Below are 12,529 nucleotides of genomic sequence, written 5' to 3'. Positions count from 1 at the left end.
TATCTAGTCGGGAGTGGTGCTGACTGAAAACAAATGATTTGGAGCGATTCGCGCGCCATATGTTGGTCATTCTAAGGACTTATTGAACTACCCTCGTATTATCAGGGAGAAGATTAGAGCTGCAGTTAGAGTTCTGAGCCGATTATATTACTTTGAGAACGGTAACGAGAATATTATTGAGAGTATAACCGAGAAATAAATTCTCTGAGAATTTATGAGAATTTCAGAATTCATTTTAATTAATAGAAAATTGCATTTTTTCGTTAACTTTTTGGTTGAAAATTCAACTCTTTTATTTTTGAAAGTTTGTCTTTTTTATTTTAAAGTTTACCTGCTTTAGCAGAAATTAAATTTTTTTGATAAAAATGCACCTGTTCGGTTAGAAATTAAGCTATTATACTATTTTCTTAAAAATGTAACTCTTTCGTAGAAAATTTACTTTTTTTTTTAAATTTATATTTTAGTGTTGAAAAATGAACTGAAATATTTTATGGATGAAAGTTGCACTTATAAAAAAAATCTGTTTTTTATTACAAATTCATCTGTTTTAATAAAAAATTGATCTTTTCTGGATAAAAATGCAACTATTTGGTATAGAAAATAACTTTTTTGTTCAAAATTCATCCTTTTTGGTTGAAAAGATTCGCCTTTTTGAATTGCAAATTCAATTTTTTACGTAGAAACTTATTTTTTTTGTAATAAAAAATTCCTCTGCTTTAAGATAAATTTCACATTTTTTAATAAAAATGCAACTATTTGCATTAGATTCAACAATTTTGTTAAAAAGTCATCCTTTTTGGTTAAAAATTTGTCTTTTTGGATTGAAAATTCAATTTTTTGGCAGAAAATTATTTCGTGTTAAAAAATGCATAGTTCGATCGTGAAAACTCGACTAAAATCTTTTTCAATCGAAAATTCAACTATTTTTGTGAAAATTTGTCTTTTTCATTTCAAAATTCATCTCTTATAGAAGAAATTTCAATTTTGTATGAAAATGCAACTTTTTGATTAAAAATCGTTCTTCTTTAATTGCTAATTGAACTAATTTGTTTAAAACATTTGGTTGAATCGCTTTGTTAAGAAATCACTTTTTTGGTGAAAGATTTATATTTTAAGTTGAAATGTTATCTTGATGGTTAAAAGTTTAATTATATTGTTATAAACTAATCTTTTTTAATTGAAAATTCGTATTTATTTTTTTTTAAATTCGTTTTATTTAATAATAATTTAATAATAAATTTAATAAATTAAAATAAAAATTTAATAATAATAATTTAATAATAATTTAATAATAATAATTTTTAAAATTCGTATTAATTAATCGAAAATGCGTAAAAATGCATCAGTTTTGTGGAAATTAAATTTTTTGTTGAACAGTCATATTTTTTGTTTGAAAATCGAATTTTCGTAAAGAAAATGTCTTTTGGTTTTAAAATTCTTTTCTTTGGTTGTATAGATTTCACTCTTTTTTGATTAAAGTATAAACTATGACACTTTTTCATTAGCAATTTGTCTTTTAAGGGTGATTATTCAACTATTATGTTAAAAATTCAATTATTTTGTTGAAAATTCCAGTATTTTGATTAGCAGTTATCTTTTAAAGTAGAAAAACTTTATTTTTAATAAATTAATACATTTGGAAATTTTAATTTTGTATATGAAACACTGTAATTCCTGAATATGTCTGATCAAGAAAACAATTTATATTCAACCGCTGATATAACCTGAACAATAAAAATATTGTTAAAAATCATAACTTCTTTTAAATTGTCCTAAATTCTGTCATATTCTCGGTTATATAACCTGAACTTAAATTCTCGAGAATTTCATAACTCTATCTGCAGTAGAGCATTCCGCAACTCGGCTCTCACATGCGGGGAATCCCCCTTGGACAAGCGGCAAGCGTGCGCGCGCACGCTTGCTTTTACTATTGCATTTATTGCATTCAGGCCTTACCGACCCTCCCCTTTTCTGGTCTTTTCTCGGGTAAAAATATTTTTCCTGTCCTCATACAAAAATAATACTCTTCAAATCTTTTGAAACCTTTTAAAGCTTTAAAAAAATTTTAAATGCTTTGAAATCACGGGAATACTCATGAAATTTCTTAAAATAATTTTAAGTACTTCACAAAACTTTAAACAAGTTTTTAAATGTCATAATCAATTGCAAATTTTCGAAAGAACGTAGCTTTAGAAGTTCTGAAAATATAAAAATTTGTGACAAAATTGAACAATATTATGTTCAATTAAAGAATCTCGAAATTAAATAAATTCATATGGAAATTTGCGAAAATAAGTGAATTTAAAAATTCAAATTTAAAAATCAAAGGGTTTAAAATTGTAATACATTTTAATGTAAAGCGTTTAAATTCGAAAACGCTTGAATTTCAATCATTTTTAATTCGAAACCATAAAAATTTTACACTTTAAAATTGAAAATTAAATAGAATATTTCAAAATTAAAGCTTCCTGGAACTCGAGAATTTAAAATTATTCTTGTATACAAAATTATTATTTATGATTAAAATTAAGTCAAACATTTTTTTATATAAAAAATAAATTCATCGTCATTTTAACATTTAAAAATGAACATATTTTCAATTATAAACCTTTAAAATGAACTGTTAAAAAAAGGCGAGAACTAAACGAATCCAAATTTCACTCAAAATTAAATAGAAATGTATAGGTAACAAGATTGGTGATATTAAAACTTTTTTATAATCAAACCTTTCAAAATCCCAATTATGTTGCGTAAATTTAAATCGTTGAAAATTCACATCTCTAAATTTTTATTGTTTAAAAATTAAAGAAATTATTTAATTACTGAAATTAAAGTTTCAGACACTTCAATTTCTATCTATTTTATTTTAAACAACACATTTTTTAACTTTTTAATTTAAAGTCTTTTAATTTTTAACATTGTATTTAGAATTATTAATTATTCTTGAAATGCAATTTTATATGATTCTTTTTTTAAATCTTCAACCAATAATTGGAAATTTAAAGATATTAATTTAAAAACTTAAAAAAGATTTTAATTTACAAATTTGTTCTGTTAAAAATTAAACTTTTTCGTAGAAAATGACTTTTTGTTTAAATTTATACTTTGGTGTTGAAAAATGAAACAAAATCCTTTCTGGATGAAAGTTGAAATTTAAAAAGAAATGCAACTATTTTTCATGGAAACTTATTTTTTTGTTAAAAAATTAATATTTTGCTCTTGAAAAGTTAACTGGGACCTTTCTTGGATGAAAAATCAACATTTTTCTAGAATAATCGTTTTTTTTTCCTTTATATAAAAATTCATCTGCTTTAAGAGAAACTTAATCTTTTTTGGATAAAAATGCCAATATTTAGCAGAAAATTATACTATTTTCTTGAAAAATTATCTTTTTGATTTAAAAATTCATCTGTTTTAGTATAAATTTATTTATTTTTTTTTAATGTAAATTCAACTGTTTGATAAAAAATTATTATTCGTTGCTTGAGTATTCAACTATTTTGTTTCAAAGACTTGGTTGAATCACTTTGTTAAAAATTTTCTTTTGTTTTGAAGATTTATATTTTTAGTTGAAAATGCATCTCTTTGGTTGAAAATTTAACTATTTTGTTTAGAGTTAATTTTTTTAAATTGAAAATTCAACTACTTGGGTAAAAGTTAATCTACATTGTTAAAAGTTTATTTTTTTATTAAAGGCTTATTACTTTGGTTTATATTTAACTGTTTAGTGGAAAAGCCTTTTTTTGGTTTAAAATTAATTTTTTAATTGAAAATATAACTTTTCCATTTTCTTAAGATTCATCATTTTTAGTTGAAAATTCTCCTTTTTTAGTAGAAAAATAATTTTCTTGGTTTGAAATTTGATTTTTTTTGTTAAAAATGCATCAGTTTTGAGTAAAATTAATTTTTTCTGAAGTAATATATTTTTTGCTTGAAAAGTCAATTTTTGTGGAGAAAATTCATGTTTAGGCTTGAAGTTTCAACAATTTGGTTAAACTTTTATTTCTTTCTTAAGTGAAAAATAATTATATGTTGAAAATTCGTATTTTTTGTTTTAAAATGCCTTTTTTTGTCTATAAATTTCATATTTTTTTTATTGAAAAATAAACTATGACAATTTTAGGTTTGCAATCTTTTTAGGTAGAAAATTCCCCAAATTCCCCAAATATGAGCACAAAATCAAATAACTATAGTCTTACGTATTATTGTTAATTTTTAGCAATTACCGTCGTCTTTTTCATACAAATAATTACTAAAGAAACAATTCGAATATTTCCTATGACTTTTTAAACAATTTTCAATTTTTTAAACAAATTAAAATTATTTAAACAATTATTTATTGTCTACTTTTTAAAATTTATAAAAATGGATCCAGAGATATCAACTTTCTTTTCAAATTAGTATCCTACTCTACGTTTTGTTAAATAATTACATAATTTTGATACATTTGTTTAAATGCTTAATAAATTTCTATTTGTTTAAACAATATTTATTTACTCAAGCAGTTTTTTTCGAAAACTAAAAAAATAAAATAAAAATAACACATACAATTATTTTTCTGACTGTATAGTGAATAGAAAGAATACATTAACCACTTTTGAATTATTTAAATAAATATAATTTGTTTAAATAATTACTTTTACCAAAATAATTTTCAAATCGTATTTAATTGCATGTATTCTATTTTATTTCATTTGTTCAGTTTTCAAAAAACAACTGATTGAGCAAATAAAAATTGTTTAAACAAATAGAAATTTGTTAAACATTAAAATCAATGTATCCAAATTTGAAAAAAAAGTGAACAACTCTAGCAATGCATTTTTGGACCCCTCTAATGATGACATTTGAATATTAATGATCAAGGAAAATAAAAAATTATTATTCACGGAAAAATCAGAGACAACCTGCCTAATTTTATTAGCAATAACTATATAACATAAAAATCACTATATAACAATAATTATTACAAAATTTTACAGCATTTTTAAAAATTGAACACTGACCTGGGATGTCCTGATCACTGGAATGAGTGATCTTGCTTTTGGCAACCGTTTCCTTGGCACTAGAAGTTGGATTCGCACTCTGATAGGCAGGATTCTTATGGCTGAAGGTGGCATCATCGTTGGTGGTTGAAACTGGTGGCATAGATGCCGGTTCAGAGGGTAGATTACCATCCAGTTCATCACTCGACAATGTGTTCGAGTTTCCAAAATTCGAAGAATTTTCTGCACGGGCTGTTTGACTCTGTTTCGAATCCGGCTTAATGCTGAATTGGAAATTAGGTTTGTCTTGTGGGGCAGAAAGATTGAGAAAACTCGGTCGAGCTGCCTTGGATGAATCGTAAGAATCGGCATCGTAGAGAGATGGGGGATCTATTATATCATCTGCCGGGGTATCTGGTTGCGAATTCGTTATTTGTGTTCTAATCGAACATTGATCCGATTCGGAAGTCTCCTCTTGACTGAAGGTCGAAGCCTGAGATGACTCGCTCCTTCTTACAGTTCCTAAAAAGGGGATTTATTGAGTTATGTAGAATATTCATGAGCAAGAGAATCCTTAAGGCGCTTCCTAAGGCTTGATTTCAAGTCCATGTAGGGTAAGCGGGGTAGCGCCGACCGGTTGCACAGCGGGGAAAAAAGCACATTTTTTGGACAAAAATCGACTGACAGTGCACTTCTTAATGGATTTTGATTTTTCTTTTTTAGGACTGACCGTAAGGCTTCCAGGTATAACATTTTACTGTGCGATATTTATTTTAACTAAACGGAAATTTGTTATTTAACAACAAATGTACGCCTTTTTGTTGCTTAACATTTCCATGATACCATTTATTCTAAGACTTTGAAATTCATTTAAAAAGGTTATAGATCAATGTAAAAACTAACTACAAATAATTTATTAATGTGTTAGAGTAACAAAAAAATTTTTAAATAATTTTATAAACAAATAAATTAACAAAAGTCATTTTTTCGTGATTTGCAATGATTAGTTTTGACCGATAGCTTTTGTATAAAGTATCTCAGATAATGATGTGCGCTTACAATAAGTTAAGAATAGGTCATGATTGCCAATTATTTAAACAATTTTTATAAACAAATGCACATTTTAACCATTTTTTTATGAAAAGGCTTGATTTTTTTGCGAAATCAACTTAAAATGTTTTTCCTGAGACTCCTTGCTATCATATTTTTCGTAAGTGATTAAAAAATGTTAATTATTTAAACAATTTCTATAAACAAATGCGCATATTTTCAATTTTTTGATGAAAAGGCTTGATTTTTTTGCGGAATTAATTCGAAACATCTTGCAAAAGAATCTATGCTATCGTATTTTTAAAGTGGCAGAAAATGGTAATTATTTAAACGATTTTCATAAACAAATACACATTTTGACAATTTTTTCATAAAAAGGTTTAATTTATTTCGGAATCAATGCGAAATATCATAAAAAAGAATCTTTGCTGTCATATTTTTTATAGTAACCTGATGTATGACAGCAAGGATTTTATTGCCGAAAATGGACAAAAATTCCACATGTATCGTAATTTTTTTTTTTAATATTTGGAAAAAATTCTGGTAGAAGTATAAACGGTGCAAAATTGTCTTTATTTACATAGAAATTTTAGGTTCAAGGTTTACAGGTTTAATGTTAATGAGTTATGAAATGTATGGGTCATATTTTCTACATTTGACCGATTTATTAAACGATTGGATTTTATTTCTTTCAAGTCCAATTGATTTTGGGTCAGAATTTTTTTTATTTTAGGGGTTTATAGATGTGGGGTTTACGGGAACATGGATGCATGAATTTGAAATTTAAGTTGTTTTTATGTAATTGCATATCTTTTTGTATGGATAATGCGTTGAAGTTGGAACCAAAAGTTTCTGTGTAAATAAAACCAATTTTGCACCGTGTGAACTTTTACCAGAAGTTTTTCCAAATATTAAAAAAAAAAAATTTTACGATTCATGAAGAATTTTTGTCCATTTTCGCCAAAAAATCCTTGCTGTCATATATCAGGTCACTATAACAAATATAAGAGCAAGGGTTTTTTTTTAAGATATTCCTCATTGATACCGAAAAAAATTAAACCTATTCATGAAAAAATTGTCAAAATGTCTATTTGTTTATGAAAATCGCTGAAATAATTATTATTTTCTGTCACTATTAGAAATATGATAGCATAGATTCCTTAGATGTTTTGAATTAATTCCGCAAAAAAATCAAGACTTTTCATCATAAAATGGTCAAAATGTGCCTTTGTTTATCAAAATTGTTTTAATAATTTACATTTTTAGGTCACTATGAAAAACATGATAGCAAGAAGTCTTAGGCTAAACATTTTAAGTTGCTTCTGCAAAAGAAAATCAAGCCTTTTCATCAAAAAATTTAAAATATGTGAATTGTTTTATAAAAATTGTTAAAATAATAAACCCTTTTTGGTCACTATTAAAAATATGACAGCAAGAAGTCTCAGGAAAAACATTTTAAGTTGATTCCGCAAAAAAATCCAATCTTTTCACAAAAAAATTGTCAAAATGTGCATGTGTTTATAAAAAATGTTTAAATAATTGACAAGAAATAATGAAATAACCGTTTTGTTATAGATATAAAAAATGAACCATTTCTTTTTTTGCTGGTCAACAATTTTTAAAGAAAACCGAACCATAAATAAACAAATTTTGAATTTTTTGCGAACATAAGTTGTATTTTTAAATTTTCGTAAAATAATTGAAAACTATAATCTTTATGAATTTTTTTTCAAATTTGTATGAAATCTTTAAAATATTTTTGAAAGCTTTCTTTGATCGTTTTTTGTGAAATCTTTTGTGTTAGTTTGAAATAATTGAAATCTTCTTAAATTTCTTAAAATAGTTGAAATACATGAAATCCTTTAAAATATTTGAAACCTGTTAATTTCTTGTACACTTTTTGAAATCTTTGGAATTCTTTTGCAATCGGTATAAAAATTTTTTGAAATAATTGTAAAATGTTTCTAAAATGTTTTGTATTCATTTGAAACCATTAATATATTTTTAATTTCTGAAAAATCGTTTAAAATCATAGAAATCTGGTTTAAAACACCCTTTTTAAAATCTTTGAGAAATTTTTGAAAAATATTTGTAAAAGTTTTCTTAAATCTTGGTTTGTGAATTCTTTTTTATTCGCTGAAATCATTAAATTAATAAATTTAATAATATAATAACATAATAGAATATATTTATTTTATTTATAATAAATCCTTTAAATCCTTTAATATTTTTCATTTTTACCGGAATCAATTATAAACTACTTGCCAGGGACTCCTTGCTATCATATGTTTTAAATTGACAAAAAAAATTATTAAAAATAATATAAAAACTTTTTAAAAATGTCAAAATACTAATGTTTCTAACCTTAATTTAATTTTTTAATTATAAATTATTAATAAAAAATAATACAAAATATATAAATAAATCGTAGCGCACTATTTTTAGATTTTTTCCTTTTAAAAAATTTTAATATCTTTGAAATCTTTCGAAAGTTTTAAAATCTTGAAATCTTTATAAAATATTACATTAAATACATTAAAATTAAGATCTATTAATTAATTATTATATTATTATTAAAAAAATAATAATAAATGTTTTTTTTAATCTTTGAAATCCGCGGAAAAAATGAAAATCTTTCCTTTTAAAAATTTTTTAAATCTTTGAAATCCTTTGAAAGTTTTAAAATCTTGAAATCTTTTTAAAATATTTGAAATCTGTTTTTTTTAATCTTTGAAATCCGTGAAAAAAAAATGTTCCTTTTAAAAAATTTTAATATCTTTGAAATCTTTCGAGAGTTTTAAAATCTTTGGAAATGTTCGAAATATATAAAATCTGATGTACATGCCTTTTTCACGTCTTTGAAATCCTTGCAATTTTTATGAAATATTCAAAATCTTTGGTAATTTTTTATCAAATCTTCTGAAATATTTGTGAAACTTTTCTCCAATTTTTTTTTTATGAAATAATTTATTCATTTGAAATCGATAAAATATTTTGAATCTGTTTAAAATCTTTCGAAATCTTAGAAATCTGGTTTACACTCTTTTTCAAATTTTGGAATTCTTTTAAAATAGTTTAAATCTTTGGAAATTTTAGAAATTTGTTTAATCTGGTGTAAACGCCTTTTAAAATCTTTGAAATACTTGCAATCTTGATGAAATGTTCGAAATCTTTGATAAGTTTTTGTGAAATCTTTAAAAAAAAATTGTGAAGTCTTTGAAATATTGATCAAAGCTTTTGAAATCTTTGTGAAATCGTTTTTATTCGTTGAAATTGTTGAATTATTTGAAATCTTAGTGAAATCTGTTCAAATCTTCTAAAATTTTTGTAAACCTTTTGAAATCGTTTGAAATAATCGAAATGTTTCTAAATCCTTTAAATCTGGTGGAGTGTACAATTTTAAAAAACTTTCAAATCTTTGTAAAATGTTAAAAATACTTTTAAATATTTTAAAATCCATGACATGTTTTTAAAAGTCATATAATCTTTAGTAATATTTTGTAATCTAATGTAGGTCAAGAAAAATCCTTTATATGAACATGGCTCATTCTAATTCTGAAACTGAATTAACATCGAAATTTTCAACTAATAATTTGTTTATAATTTGTAGGTTGAATATTAGAAAAACAAATGTATAATTTAACATTCTATATTAGCGAAGACGAAATACAAAACTTCTAGAATTATTCAAAATATTACAGTCTATTCATTGCAATCCATAAAATAATTGGTAAAATCTAGAAGAAATGCCTAGAAAGCTCTTGATTTATTCCGTAATAATTTAAAGATAAATTATATCTAGATAAATAAAAAACGTCTTTAATAATAAAATAAATTTTTAAAAATAAATAATAATGAATAATAAAAATATTAAATAATAAAATAAAAAATGATAGATACCTTGATCAAACTCAGTACTGGGAGTTCGTGGAGCAGGTCTTCGAAGTTTCCTTGGCGAGTTGCAAGATCCTGATGCGGATCGATTGGAATCGTTCGAACCATTATAAGTTCCCGGAGATAATTTTCGAACCGCTAAATCACAGAGCATATCAACAGCCTCTTGTCTGAAATTGAAGAATTGATTTATAAAAAAGTTCAGAGTTTGTTTGAAAAAAAATGAAGTAGGTAAATTTTCGAATACCAAAGTAATTTTTCAACAAAACAAAGGAGTTTTAAACAAAACAGTTAAATTTCCAACCACAGAAATGAATTTTTAACAACAGTTTTGAATCTTCAACCAAAATTTTGAACCAAAAAAATAAAGTTTTAAGCAAACAGATTAATTTTTTTACCAAAAAAGACCAATTTTCAATAAAATTCAAGACTTCTGAATAAAAACTTGAATTATTAAGAAAGAAAGAAATTTTTAATTTTTGAGAATGTAGTTCAACTTTAAACCCCAGTTGTTGGTTTTTTTTACCAAAAATATAGATTTTCAAACAAAAAAAAAAAATAATTTTCTACCAAACAAAACGAATTTGTTTACAAAATTTAAGAATTCTCAACCAAAAAGTTGAATGTTTAAGAAAGAATGAATTTTTTTTTAATTTTTAAGAAATTAGTTCAACTTAAAAACCAAGTTGTTAAAGTATTAACAACATTTAATTTTTTTAAAATATATTCTCAAACAAAAAGTTTATTTTGAAAGAAAGACAGAAAATTCTGTTTTAATTTTCAAGAAAGTAGTTTAACTTTCAGGCCTAGTTGTTAAATTTCTAAACAGAAAGACGAATTTTTAAACAAAAAGATTATTATTCTACCCAAAAAAAATTTAACAAAATTAAAGAAAGTGCTTCAACTTTAAAATCTAGTTGTCAAGTTTTGAACATGAAACAATAAAATTTTTTAAATTAAATTCTCAACACAAAAGTTTAATTTTTGAAAAAGAAATTTTTTTAATTTTTAAGAAAGCAGTTCAACTTTAAAATCTAGTTGTTAATTTTTTTATTAAAAATAAGAATTTTTAAACAACTCCATTAATTTTCTATTAAAAAACGAATTAAAAAATTCAAGAACTCCTAACTTAAAAGTTGAATTTTCAATAAAATTCAAGAATTCTCAACCAAAAAGTTCAATTTTCAAGAAAGAAAGAAATTTCGACGAAAAAAGTTCAACCTTAAAACCTAGTTGTTAATTTTTTACTCAAAAATATGAATTATTAAACGAAAAAATTAATTTTCTGTCGAAAAAACGGATTTTTAACAAAACTAAAGAATTCTCTATAAAAAGGTGAATTTTCGAACTGAAAGATTAATTTTTTACAAAAATTTAATATGTTAATTTTTTAATCAAAAAGGATGAATTTTTTTACTGAAAACACGAATTTTTAACAAAAGTCAAGAATCCTCGACTAAAAATTTGAATTCTCAACTAAAAAAGATGAATTTTTAAACATAAATATTAGTCTTCTACCAAAAAAGTAGAGTTTTCAATGAAATTCAAGAATTCTCAAACAAAATGTTGAATTTTTAAGAAAGAAAGAAATTTGTAAGAAAAAAGTTCAACTTTAAAACCTAGTTGTTTATTTTTTTACAAAAAATAGGCATTTTTAAACTAAGTTTAACATTAAAACCTAAAATTTTTTATCAAAACTCTAAAACTCTCACTTAAAAAAATGAATTTTCAACTAAAAAAGATGCATTTTTAAATATAAATATTAATTTTCTATAAAAAAGTAGAATTTTCAATAAAGTTCAAAAATTCTAAATCAAAAAGTTGAATTTTTCAAAAGGAAACAAATTTTTAAGAAAAAAGTTCAACTTTAAAACATAGTTGTTAATTTTTTAACGAAAAATATGAATTTTTAAACTAAGAAATAAATTTTCGGCCGAAAAACTAATTTTTAACCAAATTAAAGAATTCTCAATGAAAAAGTGAACTTTTGAACATAAAGATTAATTTTATACAAAAAAAAAAACGAATTTTTACCCAAAGTCAAGAACTCTCAACCAAAAAAAAATGCATTTTTAACTAAAATGAATAGATTTTTTAACAAACCGATTGATTTACCACCAAAAAGGACAAATTTTTAATAAATTTAAAGAAATCTCAACCAGAAAATTGAATTTTTAAGAAAGAAAGTAAAAAAATTTGAACTTTTAAGAAAGTAGTTCAACTTTAAAACCTAGTTGTTACATTTTTAACCAAAGCCAGGAATTCTCAAACAAAAAGTTTAATTTTCAACTAAAAAGATTCATTTGCTACCAAAAAGGCGAATTATTAACAAAATGCAAGAGTTCTCAACCAAAAAGTTGAAGTTTCAACTAAAAAAGATGAATATTTAAACAAAAAGAATATTTTACCACCAAAAAGACGAATTTTAAATAAAATTCAAGAGTTCTCAATGAAAAGTTGAATTTTTAATTAAAAACCTAAATTTTTAAACCAAAAGATTAATTTTCTACCAAAAATATTCATCAACTGGAAGCGTACTAAAAACGTTACTATATGTACTTGTAGAAAAAAAATTTCTCTAAATTCTATAAGGTTGAAATCAA

The 12,529-nt window shown here is 23.7% G+C and overlaps 1 protein-coding gene across 1 annotated transcript in view; it reads right to left on the bottom strand.

The window, feature by feature from the left end:
- Positions 1–12,529, bottom strand: part of LOC117177693 — a 159,285-nt gene that overhangs the window by 6,061 nt on the left and 140,695 nt on the right. Inside the window, exons 8-9 of the mRNA XM_033368550.1 lie at positions 9,933–10,096; positions 5,004–5,504 (exon numbers count right to left, since the gene is read on the bottom strand). Of these exons, the coding sequence (XP_033224441.1) occupies positions 5,004–5,504; positions 9,933–10,096 (665 nt within the window). The remainder of the gene's footprint in view (positions 1–5,003; positions 5,505–9,932; positions 10,097–12,529) is intronic.

The sequence above is a fragment of the Belonocnema kinseyi genome, chromosome 8 (assembly GCF_010883055.1).
Source record: "Belonocnema kinseyi isolate 2016_QV_RU_SX_M_011 chromosome 8, B_treatae_v1, whole genome shotgun sequence".
NCBI classification, from domain to species: domain Eukaryota; kingdom Metazoa; phylum Arthropoda; class Insecta; order Hymenoptera; family Cynipidae; genus Belonocnema; species Belonocnema kinseyi.
Note: the sequence above shows the minus strand (reverse complement) of the source record. Positions and strands in the feature narration are given on the sequence as shown.